Raw genomic sequence first — 22,716 nt, 5'->3', positions numbered from 1 at the left:
ACTACATTTGACCCTTAATCAATCATAATATTTAAGCATTAAAACTATGTTATTTACAACAGTTATCCTTTTCTTTCTTTCTTTCTTTCTTTCTTTCTTTCTTTCTTTCTTTCTTTCTTTCTTTCTTTCTTTCTTTCTTTCTTTCTTTCTTTCTTTCTTTCTTTCAATGATTGATTGATCGATTGATTGCTATAAAATAACAAATCATTCAAATAAGGCTTTTAAACTGTTCCCAGTCATTTCTAAATGTGAAGAGTTGAAAACTTTAACCTAAAACATCTCATATAATGTTTTGATTATAACAATGTGCATTTTTTGTGCACTTCCTTTGACAATTAACGTGTGATATTTTTTCAAGACCTTATGCAAACCATATTAATGGAAAGTGCATCTACCTAATTTGCATAACGATGATAAAATGCAAATAGTAAAAAAAGCAAAGAAAACTTTTTACACTCTTTCACAATATTTGTATTTTTAGTTCAAATTTAGATTTTGCCAGTAACTGTAAAATTATTTTAGCATTTGATAAAGTGCACATAATATAATAAGAGCTATCTCTTTTCATGTGACCTCTGACCTCTGTCTGTCTCGATGAATGTGTCCTCCCTGTCCTTTGAAAAGGCAAAAAACATTGTAAAGAGAGAAAAAGGGAAATCGAGGGGGAAGAAAGAGAAAGTGTGTTTCTTCTTGGCAGCTTGCTCTGGTAAATAATCAGCAGAGGAGCCAGAGTTTCTATTTTTACAGCGATATTTCTAAAAACAGCCACAGCAACATTCCATTCTGACACTGACAAGCATGTCATTTCCTGTAGTGGGTCCTACAGTGGAGAGTTTGTGTTGTTGTGCATCTCAATGCCCCTGATTTATACAGACGTCATCACAGCAGACGAGACGTGCCCGTTTCCTGTCACTCATGGAGGCTGAACAAACTCGCTCATGATGAATGACGTTTTAAAGTGAGCATCACAAGTACTCTGAAGGACACGGGGCATTATGGCAGAAACACTCGACTCTAAAAATAAACTGATAGGAATATTTAGGGAAACATTACACAACTACGATTTTTGTAATAATAGTCCTGCCCTAGATTAGTTTACACTAAAGGTGCAGGGCACATTTACCATTGCTCTGCAAATTTGCGGAAGAAATCCAGTCATTCAATAGGAATCCACACAACGGAATTTCGCAAAAGATTTCCCCATGCAGATTTCCCATCGGGTTCAATTGGTCACACAAATTCACAACGTTGACCAACTGAAAGCTGCTTGGGTTACAAAGTGACTTCTGTTTTAGTTGTGCTTCATAAATGATTATACTATTGACAATGGAACTTTTTTGCCTGCAAAATTTAGCAAATGTGTCAGATGTGCAGCAGCGTTATGGATTTTCAGAATGCACAACACACAAGAGTATCCGCATTTGTGATATACACTAATTTGCCAGAGGCATTTGTTACTGCTGCTATATTTATGTAATATGTTACAGCAGTTTATTTAAAGCAGCACTAGGTAGTTTTTGCTCTCGGGGTCCCCCTACAGTTGGGAAACAGTATTGTCCTCAACTACTGTCGTAAACTGATGCATCGCACGTGCATTTGTTGACATGACAACTATGACGCCGCATTCACACGGGGCGTCGCCGTCAATGCTTCTCGGCCCGTGTGAAAGCCCTGAACACTGCAGGAGTTCTGCTTGCGTCGCGTGTGAAATGTCTTCATCCCAGGTACAGTGGCATATGTTACATGCATGTCATATGAAAATAATTTCATGGGTTTTATTTTTTTCAAACGCCAAATGATCGCGATGCTCACGTTTACAAGCCAGCGTCCTTATAGTAGCCTAGTCTATTGGCTATTCCCGTTTTACAGAATCTACATGATACTTCAATTCAATGTTTGAGTGGTAGGTAATAACCATACATCATCAATATTATAATATCAAGCTTCCATAGATGAATCTGCAAATTTGAAAAATCGATTTGCATTATAGCTTGAGGCAAGACAAATAAACAAATATCACAGACATGTTAGGTATCCTAAAATATGATTTTGTACGTCTTATGTATTTACTTGCAAGAATGTAGCCCCTCCTCCTTCAGCTCACGCCAAGATCCTCGTCCTGCCTTTAATCCGATCACTTTCTCGTTTCCTCTTTTTGCTTTCCTCCGACAAAACCTTTGCTTTCTTATTTTTCTGTGCTGCTTCGGCCATGACTATAACATCCGGCAAACAAATGATAGTTGGGCTCGGCCTCGCACGTCCGAATTTAAGGAAGTGGGGGTGGTGGTGGAAGTGACGTATATGCCGTAAAGCAGTCGAATTTTGTAGTTCTTTTTTTTCTCGGGTTACTACCCGAAACCCGAAGTTTAAAAGTACGATTAAAAACGATACAGACCCCGTCAGGCTATGGCAGACGTGTCATTCAACCTATTGTAAGTTGATGTATCGTAAGTTGATGTATCGTTGATGTTGATGTATCGTCTTGAAAATTTATTATGAAGGTTGAAAAGTTACCTAGTGCTGCTTTAAAGGGGTCATGAACTGCATTGTTTTATTGTTAGTATGTTAGTATGATTTTTACATAAAAAATTGTCATAATTTACAAATAAAAGGCATTTTTCCTTCGCTGATTCTAGTTCTCTGATTTGAACGCTCTGTTTGAAGGCGCGTGTCTGCTGTGTATGATTGAAATCTCCAGTGATTGTAAAGGGAACATTCTTTGATCACTTTATATATATAATTTAAACAGTCAATTAAATAACAGATTATTTTCCTCCTACTAAGAAAAACAATGTGAAGTTGAGCGTTTAGTCACTGGTTTGATTTGCTGACACATAGACAAAGAACATCTGACTGTACATGAATCATTACATATCAGAAATCACTGGTCACAGATCAGGCATTAGAATTAACATGGTTACTTGCATGTTGTGGCTTTACTGTCAAGTCCACATTGTAAAAGTCTGTTTGCAAAGCCTGTGCCGAAATTGCGACTGATTTACCAAAGAATCCACAGTGAAATGTAGCGAACACAAATAAATATTGCTCAACTGAGACATTCACATTGTTGAAAATAAATAAGCACATTCCTAGCATTAGGATCCTTTGGAAGGTTATGTAAGTCCAGTGATCCTGTATTGCTCTTCTCTCCTCGTCTTCTCACTAACACGCCAGTGGGCGGGGCCAAAGTTGCAATGATGAAGTAGGCATTGATTTTTTTTATGTGGTAGGCACATTCCACAACCAGTCGTTCTCTGGGCTTGGTTACAATAAAAGCTGTTTTTGGACAAACAAGGAAGTTTTCAGTTCATGACCCCTTTAAATAAATATATGCGCTGCATGTTTTAGAGCGAAGTGCTGCACTGTGTTCTGCTCATTATCGGCCAGTGTTTTCGGTGGCTCGGTTTGCAGTAAATGCTGCTCCACACAAACAGCATCTGCTCTGGTTTTAAAACTACACCTCTGAAATCCTTAAGAAATTTAATTAAGACTCACTTGGAATTTCAACACCCTCAATTGCTCCTACTGAACAATGGAAGATGGGGGAATGTTTAGGAACCCTATTTGTACTTTTATTTCATGGAGCACTATTTTCGCAAATCCTTTTAGGCCAGCGGTTCTCAAAATGTTTACCTTGATTTTGTGTCATTTTAACATGCATTTGGGAACACAACATCTTCCCAAACTTGTAATGAGAGGCACTTCAAAAGAGAAGCTTTAAGGACTCTCTTAAAGCATCAGACCCGGCCCACAAATGTTTCAAAATGCCGATTAAATGAGCATCAACTCGAGAAACCAGCAAACGGTGGTTGAGAGAAGAAGGGCACTCAGTTTAATGAAAGTAAAATGACATAGAGGTTGTGGAAGGCTCTCGGATATGCTGACTGTGTTGGGTCACATTCCAGCAGAACCAGCATGCCGATTACAGATGTTATATTCATTGCTGAATAATGGATGAATAAAGGTAAAGGAAGAGAATTCATTTGTGACCTCAGGTGTTTAACAATATGAAAACGGAACTGGACGAGTACTGTTGGGGGAGGGGGGGAAACAACAGTATTTACAGGCAAACTCTGACTGTGTGTGTGTGTAAACCTCTCCATGCGTCATTAATCTTGCTGTCGAAACGTGAGGCAAGAGAGATCAGTGTAGGTTTCACTGTCCATCTGTTCAAGCAATGCTAATGCGCACATCAATCAAAAAAGGGAGGAAGGGCCTCATTAACATATTCAAATTAGATAATAATTGACTGTACAGAAATAAAAATTCACATACATTCACGTACATTGATCCAAAGCAATGCAGAGTAGATTCATTTGATCAGTTAAATGAATGCGTTTTCCATCATGGTTTACCAGTTGAGCTACTGGAACATTAATAAAACTAAGTTTTCAACTAAATAATTGTCTTAAAGCATAAAAAGCTAATTCCAGACATCATTCTGATGCCCTTGAAAGGCCTTGGAGGAAGGAGAATCTATCCAGAGGGTCGTTCCGAATTAAAGTGATCAATACAATCCATTGATGAACAGTCCTTTATCCGAGGATGTTAGTCAAGTGTACAGGCAAAGGTCACTTAACGGAAGTCATTTTGCCATTTGTGACTATCTGATCCTGGATCGTTTTCGTCTCGTTCAAGACCACATCTCCGAAATCCTTGGGGAATTCATTTTAGACTCACTGAGAATTTCAAAACCCTTGATTGTGCTTACTGAACAATGGAAGATGAGGGGAATTTTTAGGAAACGTATTAGTATTTATTTTCTCCACAAAGTATTATTTTAGCAAATTCATTAGCTCAGCAGTTCTCAACATTTTTGACTCAAAATTGTATGCGTTTTTCCAATTGATCATGATTTACTGGATAAGGATTAAGGAGAAAGATTTTAAAATGTATTTATTCTACCTGATCCAATTTTGAGATGTGGCGTCTCAAATTTTGTTGGATTTCCATGACTTTTCCAAGCTTAGAAATCACACTTTCAAAATTCCTTTATACTTTAAGACTGTGGGAATTCTGGATCTTCTTCTACAGTTCAATAAAATAAAGAGTCTCTTGCTTGCTTATTTTAAATCATTTCAAGTCATCTTGAACCTCCCTTTGAGGATTTTCTGCTTTAGGTGCCGCTATTGGCACAGAAATCCCACAGTGCAGCTTTAAAAGCTACAAACAAAACTGTGCTGCTAAATCAACCCTGAATGTTTCTACTCTTTTATCGTAGTTAACTGTTATAAATGTGTAGTAATAGTATGTTTCTGGAATAGTATGGTTCTGTGACATGGGCTATTAAACAAGAAAAAGACAAAAGGTCAATCTCTGATATAACTCTCTCAGAGAGAAATGCATCAACGAAGTAAAGAAATCTATGCTTGACAAGGTGCCATTTAATGCTGTCTTTCAAATTAGTCCATTAAGTCAAGACCGGCTGAAAGAACACGGATATCATCATTTCATGATGGTTTTGGAAAACACTCACTGTGATGTATTGCAAGGAGAGAAAGGATGGAAAAATTCCATTTAAAAGTTCAATGGACACTAATACAGAGGATTTATCTGCTGTAGATGCTGTAGAACACGCTAGAAACATGATGAACCATTGTAATAATATGCTAACAATGCCTAGGAACCTGTTAAAACATCCATCTATCTATTAAAAGGGTCATGAACTGAGAAATCTAATTTTCCTTGAGCTCATCATAGTATGAGTATGCGGTCATCATACTATACTATAAGAATATCCTGTAAGTTTCAGAATTGAAAACATCCTTGTTATGAATATTTACATTTTACAAAAATGCTTGTCAGTACATTCATCAGTACACTTTAACCATATTTCAAAGACAATAAACCTATTTATGAAATTACATATAAAGATGTACTTAAAGGGGTCATGAACTGAGAAAACAACTTTTTCCTTGATCTTTTGACATATAAGAGGTCATCATACTATACGAATATAAGAAAGTTTCAGAACTGAAAACTTCCTTGTTAGTCCAAAAACAGCTTTTATTGTTACCAAGCCCAGAGAACGACTGGTTGTGGAATGTGCCTATAGATGAAAGACCGCCTCTGCAGAAGAAAATCAATGCCTACTTCATCTTTGCAACTTTGGCCCCGCCCACTGGCGTGTTAGTGAGATGACGAGGAGAGAAGAGCGATACAGGATCACTGGACTAAAAATAGCATTACCTTCCAAAGGATCCTAATGCTAGGAACGTGCTTATTTATTTTCAACATGTGAATGTCTCAGTTGAGCATTTTTTATTTGTACTCTGCACATTCCACTGTGGATTCTTCGGTAAATCAGTCGCAATTTCGGCACAGGCTTTGCAAACAGACTTTTGCGATATGGACTCAACAGTAAAGCCACAACAGGCAAGTAACCATGTTAATTCTAATGCCTGATCTGTGACCAGTGATTTCTGATATGTAATGATTCATGTACAGTCAGATGTTCTTTGTCTATGTGTCAGCAAATCAGACCAGTGACTAAACGCTCAACTTCACATTGTTTTTCTTAGTAGGAGGAAAATAATCTGTTATTTAAACTGTGTTTAAATTATATATATAAAGTTATCAAAGAACGCCCCCTTTGCAATTGCTGGAGCTGTCAATCAAACAGCGCAAGTTTATCAGTGACTGAGTTCAGGACTCTCGCCAAAGCTACCGTAATAATCAACAAATCTCTTATTTACATTGTGTTTGCACTGTTAGTTATGATGAAAGCACTCCTTAGTGTGCAGAAATCAAGTTGCAATGACGAGATCACAGCATTTATGAGCTCAACATGTCTACGATGCTCATCACTGCAACCTTTCATGCCACGATCTGAATTTAATTCTATTGATCTAAATATAATGCTATAACAATAAGTTAACCTTGAGAGCTGTAATAGTAAAACGTTTTCGAAAGAGTTAAACATGTAATACTTATATAATAATAATAGCTATTTCATATGCAAAGATGTCAGCCGATCACAGCAGGGGGGCGTTTACACTGAAGTCTCAGACCAGCCAATCACAGCAGTGAGCGTTTACACTGAAGTATCACAGAAGCCTATCACAGCAGTGGGCCTTTACACTGAAGTCTCACAGCAGCCAATCACAGCAGTGAGCGTTTACACTGAAGTATCACAGAAGCCAATCACAGCAGTGGGTGTTTACACTAAAGTCTCACAGCAGCCAATCACAGAAGTGGGAGTTTACACTGAAGACTCACAGCTAACATGCCCCTTTAAACAGAGTGTTCATCCATCTATCTATCTATCTATCTATCTATCTATCTATCTATCTATCTATCTATCTATCTATCTATCTATCTATCTATCTATCTATCTATCTATCTATCTATCTATCTATCTATCTATCTGTCTGTCTGTCTGTCTGTCTGTCTGTCTGTCTGTCTGTCTGTCTGTCTGTCTGTCTGTCTGTCTATCTGTCAGCATGCGAACAACATGATAAAATATGATAGCAATGCCTAGGATTAGGGTTGAAGCTCAACTCTGCAGGACAGTGGCCCTCCAGGACTGGATTTGACAAACCCTGATCTAGATTCTCAGTCCAGGAAAATATCATCTCAGGTTTGCATTTGTTCAGTAGTAAGATAATATCCTGCATTAGCGTACCATCATTTTTGGTCAAAATCATTATTGCACACAAAACGCACAGAAAGAAGTTGAAAGATGTGATATTAAAAATATAGCTGCAAGCAGCCATTATCGGGGCCAAGCGCAAAGAAGAAGACAAGACATGCCAAAATGGCTGGCAATGTCAGATCAACTGCAGCAATGAGCAATTAAAGACCTATTAAGGTGATTTTAGGCAAAATAGCTGTAAAATAAAAAATACAGTCAATAATAATGATTTAATGATTTATCACTTTCAACCAATAGGTGGCACGGTTACGAACTTGATGTGGTGTGGCCAGAATAAGGGAACAATGACACATGCAAAGAGCCCATACATGTCTGTGTCAATTTTGGTGAAAATATCTCTTTTAGTTTTGGAGTTATAGACATTTATATGAAAAAACACATGAAAAATGACTGACACCTGACTTTGATTGGATTTTACACCCCCTTACTATCAATATTTTAACATTTGGGCATTAACTTATAGCTATCGACCTATGTTTCCGAACTTCTGACGCTGGTTTCGTCTCGATCGGACTAGCGGTTTCGAAGATATCAGCTAATGTTTTTAAAGCGCTAAATTACAACGCTGCACAAACCATACGCCGAAACCTAGCAAGTCTGGTATCGTTGGACTTGGCGAGGATTCAGGAGACAAAAAAAGTTACTCTCATGAAAATAAGTCAATCTCACCTAAAGTTATAAGAATTTGAAAAAAAAATTATCCACTAGGTGGCGCTGTTTCGAAACTTGTCAGGCTACTTCAGGGCATCGTGTTGATGACCCAAACCGAGTTTCGTAACAATCCGTTCATGTGTTCATAAAATACAGCATTTTAGCACATAATTCAAAATGGCCGACAGCCAAAATGGCCGATATGGTAAAATTGAATATCAGACGACTCGGCATGCCGTCCTGAATCTAACGAGACCACTTTTATGATTTTTGGACAAACGGTTCAAAAGTTATAAGCAAAAACAGCCATTTTTTGTATCTCCGGACCAGTAGGTGGCGCTACTCCGAAACACTGCATGTTGGCTCATGTCATGCTTGTGATGACATGTACCAAGTTTGGTTTGAACACGATAAAGCATTGCGGAGATATTGCCTTAAGTGTGTTTTTGCAACCGCTAAGTAAAATTTGTTTGCGCGTTTATCAAAAACGATTTGATGAATCAACTTGATTTGCAAGATTTTTTGTCAGCATCGTCTGAAGATGATCTGGTTAAATTTTTGTGCAAATCGGATGAACCGTCTAGGACGAGTTCGCAAAAGTAGGTTTTTCGGAAAATTAAAAATGGCGGGAAAATTGTTATGACGGAAAATGAGCCAAGGAATCAGAGGAAAAAAGAATTTTGTTTCTAGCCCTTATGGTTCAAAAGTTATTAGCATAAACATGAGTCAAATTTTGGACTGATGGTGGCGCTAGAGGGATTGAGTTAGAGACTCCAAATTTGCTATGGTGACTTTTCAGACTGTCCTCTATGAGTGTGCCAAATTTCACAACTTTTTACCATACGGTTCTATGGGCTGCCATAGACTTTGTGGCGGAAGAAGATGAATAATAATAATAATAGGAACGGGAACGGTTTCAATAGGTGCCTTCGCACCTTCGGTGCTTGGCCCCTAATAATAATAAGAAGAACGGGAACGGTTTCAATAGGTGCCTTCGCACCTTCGGTGCTTGGCCCCTAATTATATATCCATATAATTACCATACAAGCGTTCACGAGAACTGTCTCACCTGTATTTAAATTATAATTCTCCATGCCAGTCTATTAACATTTCAGTCTATTAATTAATTTCAAAAACTGAATTAACCTTTGAAAAAGCAACAGGAGGAAAGTCACACAATCGACAAAGAACATGTCAGAACATGTAATATCAAAAATATTCAACAAAGAAACATATTTTGATTGAAAGATTTTTTGTGCATTGTGAAATTTCCCCCCAAAAAAAACAAAACGTTGAAGTCTCACCTTTTGTAGACTTGTGGGGTTCAGCTGTGTTTTATCGATGATCTTCACTGCTACCTGAAAGACAAATACTGTGTTACTGTGAAATGTTTCTATTTATAGATTTCTATATATAGTGTATATATTCAAAGGCTATGTCATCATCTCTCCGAGCTTCAGAGCAAAACGGCTCCATATCTTACATAATTTGGAGTCTCTGTTGGTCATGAAAGTGAGGTGTGACGTACAGGCTGTTAAATAATGCATGGTGCTTCGAGCACTAGGTGAGTGTCCTTATTCTACAGCTCAAAAGAATCTCTTCAGCTTCCCTGAATTTGTTTGAGGCCAGGTTCACAGTGAGTCAAGAGTTCAACGGGATACATGTATAATGTGATGTGAGTTATTTTTGTGAAATAATTTATACATGTTTGACTTGTATGGAAATGCACAGTCTGTTCCTTTCGCACCAATTTCTTTGTTGTTGACGGTACATCTGTTCATAGAGACTGTTGAGTTTTTATCTGAATGTGTTTTTCCCTATATTGGTCTATTACAGAGGTGCCAAATCATGTTCCTGGAGATCCTAATGAACTGGTTCAGTTGTATTTGATCAGGCTTGGAGCTAAACTTTGCAGGAGGATTGGATTGGGCACCCCTGGTCTATTATATTTGCACTACAGTTGTGGTCAGAATTATTGGCACCCCAAAGATGGCTGTAAAAATAAATCTGCATTGTTTATCCTTCTGATCTTTCATTCCAAAAAAAATCTAACCTTTCATTGAAGTAAAATAATTGAAAGTGAGGGGATATCACATTATGAAATAAATTATTTTTTCCAGAACATGTTGGCCATAATTATTGGCACCCTTTTATTAAATAATTTTATATTTATTATACTCCTTTTGCCAAGATAACAGCTCTGAGTTTTTTCTATAATGCCTGATGAGTTTGGAGATCAGAGACCATTCCTCCATACAGAATCTCTCCAGATCCTTCGGATTCCCAGCTCTTCTCTTCCGTTCATCACTCATTCTCTAGGGTTCAGGTCAGGGGACTGAGACAGCCATGGCAGAAGCTTCATTTTGTGCTCAGTGACACATTTTTGTGTTGATTTTGATGTTTGTTTTGGATAACTGTCCTGATGGAAGATCCAACCACGGTACATTATAAGATTTCTAGCAGAATCCATCAGGTTTTGATTTTTTAATCAGTTGGTATTTGCTAGAATCCATGATACCACGTATCTGAACAAGATGTCCGGGACCTCCAACAAAAAAATAGGCTCAAGGCATTAAAGATCCAGCGGTATTTTAACCGTGGGTTACTTTTTTATCCCATCTGGTGTGTTTGCTGCCAAAAAGCTCTTTTTTTTGTTTCATCTGACCACAGAAGCCTGAAGCTCCAGTCGTGTCTGACAGCTGAATATGCTGGAGTTTGTTTTTGGATGAGCGAGGAGGCTCTTGAAACCCTCCCAAACAACATGGTGATTGTAGTGGTTATTTGATTTTTTTAGTCTTTCTGAGCCCAAGACTCAACTTTTCTCTGCAATTCTCCATCTATGACCCTTGGAGAGTCTTTGTCCACTCAAACTCTCCTCCTCTCCTTCTATTTTGTGAAGCTCAACAATCTTTTGCTGCACATCAGAACTATATTCTTTGGTTTTACTCATTGTGATGAATGATTAAGGGAATTTGGCCATTGTGTTTCCTCATATTTATACTCCTGTGTAACAAGACGTCATGGACAATTTCATGTTCCTAGCACCCCGGTGTGCTAAAAAATGTAAATATGAATGGGAATATACTTCAATGGGAGATATTTTACTCATAAAAATGAATGAATGCCAACAATTGTGGCCTTTGGAGAAAAAACATTTATTTCATAATGTGGTTTACTTCAATGAAATGTTAGATTTTAGCACATTTTCTGAAAGAAAGATCAAAAGGACAAACAATCTAGATTTATTTGTACAGCAATCTTTGCTCATATTTACCAAGGGTTCCAGTAATTCTGACCAAAACTGTATCTATTTCAGATTTACCCCCACAAAATTGCCATGTAAAAACCATGACAGTTGGTTGGTGATTTAAATGCTGCTGAAATAGTTTCCCGGATACACGTAATTTTTTTGCGTGTCAACATTTACCTTCCACATTCACTTTTCAACATGTGCGCGGACACAAAAATTGGGCTACACGCGGACGGTATGTGTAGACGTCTGCAGACCCTCCTGATAGTGCTGGGCGGTATACCGGTTCATACCGAATACCGGTGTTTATTTTTGGACACCGCTGAGATCACATTACAGCCTATGGCTGAATCCGAAATCACCACCTATACCCTCAAATAGGTCATTATTTGAGGTGACAGCCATTTGTAGTGGTGTCCGAAACCATAGTGGACGTTATTGAGTGCACTCATTCAATCCCACACTGCACCGCAATAACGAGTGTACAGCCGATGCACACTCAACGGCTGTCCGACTTCACACACTCGTTTTCATTCACTCCTTCAAGTGAACTATATTAGTGGATAACGTAGGGAATAGTGATTGAGTGTTTAGGGGGCGATTTCGGATTTCGTTAATAGACTGACAATTCAAAGAAGAATGGGCAAAAGCTGCTTTATTTTTCGGTGTTAAACTGACGTGTGTCGTTTGTTCAGAGACTGTAGTGCTCTTAAATGTATTGAAAATATCCTTAGACCTTTTAAATGTTCTTCCACGTTTCTCCCTTGTTTAGGCAGTTTGATGTCATATAGCATTAGATTTTTTAAATGCTTAAGGAAGGTGCCCTCAACTCAGTTTTTTTTCTCTCCATGGTCATATTTTAATATTCATGTGCCTGTAATGAGTGTGTTGCAGGTCTTGTGTTTCATTGGTTGTTGTCTCCCCACAGCATCATTTTTCGGGGCTTTGCAAACCTGTATTAATTCTAGAGTGGAATTTTTCTACAATATTCACTCATCATGACAGTAAAATAGAGCATTTTAGTCAATCTACTGCAGTTAATCTTAATATTACCTAACATCTACAAAAAATTAAGTATCCAGACAATTTCAAATGCTGGAAACCTTGCCAATTTCCGTAATCCAAATATGTAATAATTGTGTTAGCATTACTACAGGATACGTAACATTAAATAAGGGTCCGCTCACCTCTCTTCCTGTTAAAACATGGCGGGCAAGTTTGACTTTAGCAAAGTTCCCTTTGCCGATGGTTTTGAGCAGTCTGTAGTTCCCGATGTGAGGCTGTTCGTCCGTGATGGACGCCACAGAGTTCCGACAGCGCGGGAGACTCTGTCGACTCGCTGATTTTGTGGGGGGTGCTGGTGTGTCCGCATAGCCATCGACAGACGTATGCTGAAAGAGAAAAGGACAGGGTGTTAAATTCAAATGACATGCAAAAAAAGTGGGGAAAAAAAGGTATTACATTTGGCTTCATGTGCATGCCATTTTTGTAACTTGAGCAAACCAGGCACTTATAACAAAATAAAACTCCAATAAACATAATCCGTTTACATACGGTCAGTGAATCCAACATAAATGTATATATTATTTTTTAATTCAATATATATGTGCTATTGTCTGATATGACACTGGTGACGATGTGAATCAAAAACATTTGCTTTGCATCTTTGTATTTGCTCTCTAAATAAAGTATTTTTTGTAAGAAATCTACTATTATGTGTGCAAGTTCCTCTCCTTGTTGAACTTTGTTATGTTTTGGCTATGCTCACCAAAGTCATTTTTATAAACTAACTCCTTCAGTATTGGGTACAGACAATCTATGGCTTTTTGGCTGTTTTTGCTGTATTCACAATGCAAAAATTATGTCAGGAAGGTTATAGATTCTTAGAATTTTGTTGAATGAATCATTTGTTGAGGGGTTGATTGAAAATATTGTTGAAAGGCCATTTTCTGCTGTATGAGATGCTTATCAGGTGCATAAATAAAGTGCTGCATGACCTTTCCAACGTGATTACGTATTACATGATACGTAGACAGGACAAGACGAGAATTTGAGGGTAAAAAGTATTAAAAATATTTTTTTTTTTAGAAAATGACCAATGGTTTGGCTAGATAAGACCCTATTGCTCAGCTGGGATTGTGCAGAGCTCTTTGAAGCTGCATTCAAACTGCAATTTTTTCAACGCGTTGGAGGTCCTCAAAAACCATAATGTATTTTCGACTGAAGAAAGACATGAACTTGGATGACATGGGGGTGAGTAAATTATCAGGAAATTTGAATTCTGAAGTGAATTCTCCACATAATGGGACTTCAATGGCAACCAAAAGGTGGAAGGTCCAAATTGCAGTTTCAATGCAGCTTCAGAGGCTCTGCATGATCCCAGCTGAGGAATAGGGTCTCATCTAGTCAAACCGTCGGTCATTTTCTAAAAAAAACAAAAACATTTATATACTTTTTAACCTCAAATGCGCAACTTCTGTGTTGTTATTCTTCACTGCGTATGACGTCATCACGCCGGAAAGGAAAAATATGATCACAATGTTTTTGATCATGCTGATTTGTCCGCAGTGAAGTTTAGCAGTGTATGCGTATGTGTTTGAGTGTGTTCGTGATGAGCGGATCTTGGGTATATCCGCGGGTCAGGCGGACCAAATAATAAAATATAACGTCATTAATTGAGGGTGGATGAAAGATAAATAATTAATGTGTCGATTTTATTAAAGACACGGAACTCTCATTTCACTGTAAAACGTAACAAACGTGCGTCACTCTTTCACTTTCGTTTTCAAAACCAGCGTCTCTTCAGGTAAAACAGATCAAAGATAACATATGCCTAGAGCTCCTCCTAGGGGACAGTATATAAAACAAAAAGGAAAAACATGAGATATTGCTTAAAGCTGCAGTCCGTAACTTTTTGCGCTCTAGTGGTTAATAAACAGAACAACATGCGTCTTGCGGAAGAAATCATTCTGATAAGAATTTTCCAACATAATGATTGTTAAAAACTTTTTTTTTCTTCAGGTACTAATTTGGAGAGTTTACCAAATTAAAAACAAAAGGAAGGGAAGTCAAGTAACAAGTGGGAGCGTTTTAGTGAAGTAGTTTAACAAGACGAATCAAGTGTTGGGTAGCCTATGTGATGTGTAATGGCCATGAAGCGCATATATGCATATGACAATAAATTAATTAAGCTTATAAGCCTACAGTGGAGAAAACTGCGAAAGTCGCTGTGTGTGTGTGTGTGTGAGTGTGTGTGTACATGCGTGCGAGTGTGTTAAAATGTTAAGAGATAGATTTAAGCTTTAAGTTGGTGTTTCAGTTCTACACAGGCAAAAAAGACAGGTCAAGACAGAAATTCATAGAAATTTCAGTTCAGGTAGAACTAAATGTAGAAAAAAATCCATTTGTATTGATTATTGTAATTTGATTATTTTATATACCATTGTTGATATTTGTGATTTTCAAAATGGTTTTGATTGATGTTTTGACTCCTATTCAGTTTTCTACGTAATGTTTTTTTTTAAGTTAAATTCCTTTTGGACAACCAAAATCTGAAAAAGCCAGCGATTTTGAACTAATCCTTTAAATTGTAGAAATCTGTACACAGTCAGACAGATGTTTTTGGCTGTTATTCCTTATTTTCAGTGTCTCACGACATGAGCAGTTTTTAAAAATAACACATCAAGTTCAATATCTTTCAACTTTTAAAAGTGAATTGATCAAGACTCTTGAATTCCATTTCATTCGGCTGCACTTCCGCCAGTTGTTTTTGAACACACATACACACACACACACACACACACACACAAAACAATTAATCCTTTGTGAAGACATCTGAATGGCATAAACATGACCCTAAATCAGTGTCACTATATACAGGACTTTTTAAAGTCACCATGAAATCAAAATTGACAGCAACATTTCGCATGAGATCCAACAATAGAAAACCACAACCATCCAATCAAATCCCCACGGACAAAATCAAGCCTCGCCCTACATTTGTTCTTGTTTGAGAAGCCATTTCAATCGAATATATGTCACATTAGGGAAGAAGAGACTATCACAACTTCTGTTTCGTGCCGACTCAGGCTGTTAATTCGCTGGTTCTGTTATTGCTCCAGGGCCCTTTGAGCTCAAACAATTACATCAACATGACGAAATAAGCATTGGAGCTAGTTAACTTCAGCTTGACCACAGCAGAGATCTATCAGAAATATGAAGAAGCTACTGGATAAATTGGAAAATGAGCTGAGACCTTCAGCCCAAACCACAGAGAGCACTTACAACATAATCCATTACCAGCGCAGCCCTGGGTCCACAGGAGTGTAGCTTCATTCACCTGACACTGTCTACGCTATATAATCTGATATGGTTTGGCCATCATAAAAGCCCTCTTTTTGAACGTCATGAAACAATAGGATTGGTTTTACGCTACATACGAATGGGAAAGCCTTGCCGATAATGACTTACTGCATCCAATAAAATAATCAAAAAAAGATGAATAAGAATTAAGGAAAGTCAAGACCTGCTCACATCAAATCAGATGCAAAGGCACAAAAGTTCTCTCCTTCCTCTGAAAAAGTCTGCATGCCGGAATAAAAGCGAATTAAATTTGAATATACAGATTGTATTAGTTTCATTGAAAAACAAAACACTTTGTGAAATTTTAACTAAGGTATACAGTCAGGTGGACATCTTTTATTTTAAAAACAATTACATACAATTAAGTTTTTTTTTTCCCGGTAATTTTTTACCACTATAATGACTATTAAATTATATTAAAACCACTATAATGACATAACTAACAAACAAGTCATCTTTATTAATGCATCGTTTATACAGTACAGTATAGAGTGCAGTAGGTAACGTTGAATCTTTAGCATTGAAAATATTGTGCATGTGTGTCTAAACTCTTCAAGTATCTTGACTCCAGACACATTCTAGTCCTTTAAAGCCTCAGAAACCACTAACTCCACACTATTGCTGAATGGAACCTACAATGCATTAATATTTACATATTGTATTATATCCTGAAAGTGATCAAAATACGAACTAGCCATATAATGGGAAGTTTAACCGGTTGAGGAACTTTAACAAAGACTATATGAAAATGATGAGGCCCCTGCAATAGAGTACTTTAAAATGTAAACTATATTATCACCCCCTCTCAAAAAAAAAAACTATAAGGCATGAAGATATTAAGATGAACATTAACATCACGTTTTTTTTCTGTAAAGCTGCTTTGAAAAGAGTTTTCTGAAAAGCGCAATATAAATAAATTTGACTTTTAAAGTATGCTGTTAATAAGTTGTGTCTTATAACTCATCCCTTTAAAAAAATATGAAATGAGTAGTCTTGTTTCATGATAACTCTACACACACCTTGGCAATAGGATCGCCATTGGCTAGTACATTTTTTAGTTTGATATACTATATATACACCGATCAGGCATAACATTATGAAAAAGAATCGTGATAAAATCGTGATTTTCCTGAAAAAAAACGTGATATGATATTTTTGCCATATCACCCACCCCTAATATCAAGAAAATCCTGCTTTAGCAACAGAAGACTGTATTTTACAACAATCACAATAATCATGACAACAGTATATAACATTTAAATTTGCGCTGAAACAGAAGAAGCGGCAGATCTTGTCTTCCGTATTGTGATGTACATCTGAGTGTAAAAAGGAAACAATGCAGGACGGGACTAGGTTCTATGTATTGATTGTTGATTGGATGTTGAGATGTGGGCGTGACCCACTAAATTGGAGGCAGATGAACATGAGCTTGGTGTAAGCACACTAAACGATTAGTCTTAGAAGTCTGTCGTTTTCACTGGGCGGTCTAGTTTTAATAAAAAATTGCAAGGTCAAAAAATTTTAATAAATGGATGAACCATTTACAATAAGATCTATAACACGCATTTACAAAATATTTTTTAACTGGTACACCACTCACCCAAACTCATTAACTCACCAATCCCTAACACAAACTACTAAAACTACAGTGAACATTTTACCTTGACAAGAAACACAATGTTAGGACTTTCAAGCCAAACTGACTAGAACTGAAGCTGTGTCCAGAAATCAGTGACTGGAAGAGCCTGTTGTGAATAACTGCTGAGTCATTTGTACAGTAACATCCTGTGGCTTTGGTGAACTGAGGATGACCTGTGTCTTATAACACAATAAAACACAAGTAGAACAATGTCCGTCACTCTAACGCTAGAGAAAAGACCTTCCCTCATGCTCTTTTTTTCACTGTCTCCTCTATTGTTCCTCGTGGCACACAACGACATTAAGGTAACCCAATAAACATCTCATCCATTTACCCTGGTCAATATGCCGTCTTTACTGCCTCACAATGAAGGTTAGTTTAAGGGCATGATTGTCACATGTTCAATACAATTTTAGCTTTATCAACAGCATTTGTGGCATAATGTTAATTTTCTTGTTTATAGTAATGATAGCATTATGGACAAGCATTATGGAGGGTTTAAAAACATAAATGTGAAACAGAATTTTGTTACATTTCAATAAATAATTCAGTAAAAAGCATTTATTGTTTGAGCTGTAAAAGTATCTTTTAGCAGTGACTTATTTTATGAACACTATTCAAAGACAAAATTATTTTCGTCAATATATGATATGATATAAATGCTGTCGATACAGTATAACTTTTGGGTCATTGACCAAAAAACAATCTATTGAAAGAATAGAAATATCTTGTTTGTGTCAAAATCTTTTGTATTTATGTGGGTTTCATATAGTTTCATAAAAGTTGAATAACTTTTTGTCATTTTCAAGAAATGTTTCCATATAATGTAGAGCAAAACACATATTTTCCTTACACCTTGAATACACATTAGAGTACATATCCTAATTAATATTTTTTATAAAGGTTTCTAAATATATTTTTCAAGTCTTAATTCATTAAGCTTTCGAGGAGTCGTAGCATATGACATTGTACAGCCTTTCTTTCTCATAAAAAGATCAAATTATCTTTATGAGACTTTCACACAATCATAAGGGTCTCCTGGGTTCTCTCTATAAAATTTCCTGTTTTATGTTTTTTTTTAATGCTAAATGCTAACCTTATATAAGTGTTCTATTATGTTTTTTGTGTGCAAGATTAATGTTCAGTGGGAAATTTAGAAGTGTTTAATGTTTAGCTATGCTAATTTAGAAGAGTTTAAGTTATGTTTTTTTGGGTTACCATCATGGTGACGACTGGAGCATGAGCTTATTTTGAGAACAAGTATGTTAAATGTTCTATATTGCAGTACTCATTCAGCAAGTGCTATGCCCTTATCAATTAGCAAGTTAGCATTTACTGAATTAGCAAGCTAAGTTTCCACTACTAAAAATATTTACATTGATATATTACATGATAATGTTAAGTGAAATGTATGAGTTAGCTTACTCACATATTTCAAGTTAAAAGCAATTAAAATGCAAGAGAAAGTACAAAATAGAAATCTTCTGTGACAATTCAATTCTCACCATTAACTAGTTGCTTATTATCATGCATATTAGTAGGATATTGGTGGTTTATTAGTACTTATAAAGCACATATTAATGCCTTATTCTGCATGACCATATTCTAAATCCCTTAATCCTAACCAATCCCTAAACTTTACAACTACCTTATTAACTATTAATTTTAATAAGGTAAAAGTTAGTTCATAGTGATAATTGGATCCTAATCTGTAAAGTGTCACCAAATCTGCTAGGTCTGCTTACTTAAACTTTGAATTTTTGAACTTTGCCTCAATTTTTGAGTGCCTCAAATTTTTTGAGTTTTGCCAACTTATTTGGGTTCACAGTGTAGAATTTGGCTTGTTTATATTTTCAAACAAACAAATAAGGTCAAAGCACCCCTAAACAAGCAATCAGTTACCTTAAATGTAAAGTTAAAGTAAGCAGAAATTGCTGATTTTTATTTTGTAATCATACATATTAATTTCTCTGAACTTGAAATATTTGAGTAAGCTAATTCACACATTTACGTCCTTCGGATAAGACATTAAACCGAGGTCCTGACTCTCTGTGGTCATTAAAAATCCCATGGCACTTCTCGTAAAGAGTAGGGGTGTAACATCGGTGTCCTGGCCAAATTCCCTCCATTGGCCCCTAACAAACATGGCCTCCTAATAATCCCCATCCATTGAATTGGCTCTATCACCCTCTCTCCTCTCCACCTATCCTTGGAATGTGGTGAGCGCACTGGCACCGTTGTACTGTGGCTGCAGTCGCATCATCCAAGTGGATGCTGCACACTGGTGGTGGTTAAGGAGAGACCCCTAACATGGGTGCAAAGCGATTTGAGTGTACAGTAGTACATATGAAAGCGCTGTATAAATGCCTCATTCATTCATTTAACTTAAAAATATCATGTAATCTCAATTTTTTAGTAGTGGTGACTCACTTTAACTAGCGTATTCAATAAATGTCACCTTGCTAATTGGTTACACAATGTTTTGGTAGCATTAGCATAGCATAGCACTTGCAGAATGAGGACAGCAATATAAAACATTTAACATATATCTGTTCTCAAACTCGTCACATGATGAAAACCCTACAAAAAAAACAACATAACAGAAACTCTTCTGAACTAGCATAACAAAACATTAAACACTACTAAATCTCCCACTTAACGTTAACACTAAAAACTTTGGCCATTTACTCTCCCTTTTGAGTAGTGATGCACTGATCATGATTTTACATGGCTGATTCCGGTACCGATTTTTTTCAAGAAAACTGGCCGATTCCGATACCGATTTCCGCTTCTTTTTTTTTACACAATAAAAGAATGAAAGTATACATGCACAAGATGTTTATTTGGTATTTAACATGCTAAATTGGCCTTTGGCTAATGAAAACAAGTCCGCAATCTGAAATTAACGGGAAATTGAATTGGAAATTAAAAGGCTGAAAGGTGAAATTAAAGGCAACAACTGCATATTCTGCAATCCAAACAAAGATGTTACTTAAATCAGCATTTGTTTTTAAATTCAGTGTAAAGAAAAAAAGTCTTTACCAGTGAAATTAAATAAAACCAAAGTATATAATTGTTCCAAAATGTTAAATCAAATAATGTTTAGTGCAACGAAAAAAACTAAGATGCTACAGCAGGTGCTTTTTAAATCAAATTAAGTCAATGTAATTTTAAGGGAAAATAAAAATGATCATCCTATAGGCTACAGAACTTATAGTATTTCATTTCAAAAGTGCATGCATGTTCTTCTTTAAGGCCTGTACACACCGGGACGAATATCGCGCGCGCTTATCGCCAGCGTTTTTCGTGCCGTTTTTCGGCGCGTCTTGAGTGTTCACACCCAAGCGATTTTCACTGGCGCTGCGCCGAGTGAACGTGCACATTCAGTCGATGCGCTCCCGGTACACAAGATGGTGCTGCCGCACTTTAACCCTCTGACACTCGCTTGTCACACAGAAGGAGAAGAGAGACAGTATTTACGTGCTTGCCAAAACCATAGACATATTATGTATATGGACAAAACCATTCACACACTTTTTGCTAACTGGCAAGCAGCATTAGCAGTTCATCTTCTTCTTTGTCTACTTACTACTTCTTCGTCGTATCAATGTGTGCTCGGCAAGACCGTTTTGTGCTTGAGCGCCACCAAGTCGTGTTTTACTGTCACTTCAGCAGCTCCAGGCACGTGAACAAAAGCGCCGATCTCATTGGTCGGCCAGTTTTTTACGCGCCGCGTCAAAATAAAAAAACGAACCCGAGGCGTTTTTTTTAAAAATGACGCTTTTACGCCTGGCGTTTTGCGCGTCGGTGTGAACACTCACATTGGCGCCCATTGTTTAGTCCCGAGGCGTTAAACGTCGGCGATAAACGCGTGCGAAAATCGTCCCGGTGTGAACAGGCCTTTAGGCTACAACAAGAAGTATTTCGGCTTTGTCAAAAGTTAGTCTGTTTCGTTCTCATCCGATCCAACACGTGAGAAGCTGAGCTGAACAAACGCTCACTATCTACGCTTGTGCAGGGCGCGGAGAGGTAAGCTCGCGCAATTTCAGCTCGAGCAGGAAAGCGGCTCTTCATTCCCTTCAGCGTATCTCGTCTCTTCCCTCAGTTCTCCAGTTTCCGTTTGTAACACACAAGTGACATGTTCGCGAATGATTGCAATATAGGCGTATGTGCACACGGGCGCACTTCCGGAAAAATCGGCAGAAAAATACAAAGAAAACCGATTTTTGGCCGGTCAACCGGTGCATCCCTACTTTTGAGTGTCATAGCAAAGCATGCTGGGAAATAGAAATCCCAGCCCAGTTTCAGTTACATTTAAGTTTGTCTAAATTAAAAGAAACAAGTTCATAAAACTCAAAACAATGACATAGTTCAGATTACTTCAAATGTGTCCGTTTTGTGAACTCAAAAGAAAAAGAAAATTCTAAATACTCATAAAAGTTCATTTGATTGAACTAATTTGTTTGATTTGAGTTGGCTCTACTCAAACCAATTCATTATTTGAGCATTAGGGTTTACAGTGTGCCATTTATTCTCAAAAGGAAACTGTTAGAACACACATGCAGAGCTTTGAAAAAAGACAACCTAATGCCAGGGAGCAATCTGGCTGCTCCGACACACACCAAAATAACTGCTATGACAATTTTCAGTCAGCAGAGAGCTGGTGTCTCCCTCTGCTCTCTCGGAACAAACTTCAACACTCCTAAACCTTACTTTAACACCAGTCAGACCGTGAGGTTTACTGAATAAGTCACTCCTCAAGCCTCAAGAAACGAAACTAGGATACACATTATCTTGCGTTTTGAGCACAATGGCAGAGAGCCCAATCCAGGCCCTGACAATCAGCATTCAGTGTAACTGGTGACTCAGCGAGGTATCGAATGATCCAAACACATGATACTGAACGCTGCCCAGAGGCAGATTTTGCACTTTCAGGAGGCTATACAGGCCCAAAACTGAATAGTTATGATTAAAAAAGATTACAAAAAGTAATATACTTTAAATATTAAATAACTTAAGTGTAATTAATTGAAAATGTATTATACTTTAAATTTATTTTAAATGCAATTAGTAAAACCTAACTGTGATTTTTTTGACCCACTTAAGTACATCTTTATATTTAATTTCATAATAACTTCTATTGACTATGGTTAAAGCTGA

The 22,716-nt window shown here is 37.1% G+C and overlaps 1 protein-coding gene across 5 annotated transcripts in view; it reads right to left on the bottom strand.

Moving 5' to 3' along the window:
• The window catches only part of mark1 (MAP/microtubule affinity-regulating kinase 1), an 83,795-nt gene that overhangs the window by 38,608 nt on the left and 22,471 nt on the right, over nucleotides 1-22,716 (bottom strand). For all 5 annotated transcript variants that reach the window (XM_079808339.1, XM_079808337.1, XM_079808336.1 and 2 more), the window contains exons 2-3: nucleotides 12,743-12,946; nucleotides 9,610-9,663 (exon numbers count right to left, since the gene is read on the bottom strand). In XM_079808339.1, coding sequence (XP_079664465.1) covers nucleotides 9,610-9,663; nucleotides 12,743-12,946 — 258 coding nt within the window. The remainder of the gene's footprint in view (nucleotides 1-9,609; nucleotides 9,664-12,742; nucleotides 12,947-22,716) is intronic.

The sequence above is a fragment of the Gobio gobio genome, assembly GCF_949357685.1.
Source record: "Gobio gobio genome assembly, chromosome: 24".
Lineage (NCBI taxonomy): Eukaryota > Metazoa > Chordata > Actinopteri > Cypriniformes > Gobionidae > Gobio > Gobio gobio.
This window is presented reverse-complemented; position numbering and strand designations above follow the sequence as displayed.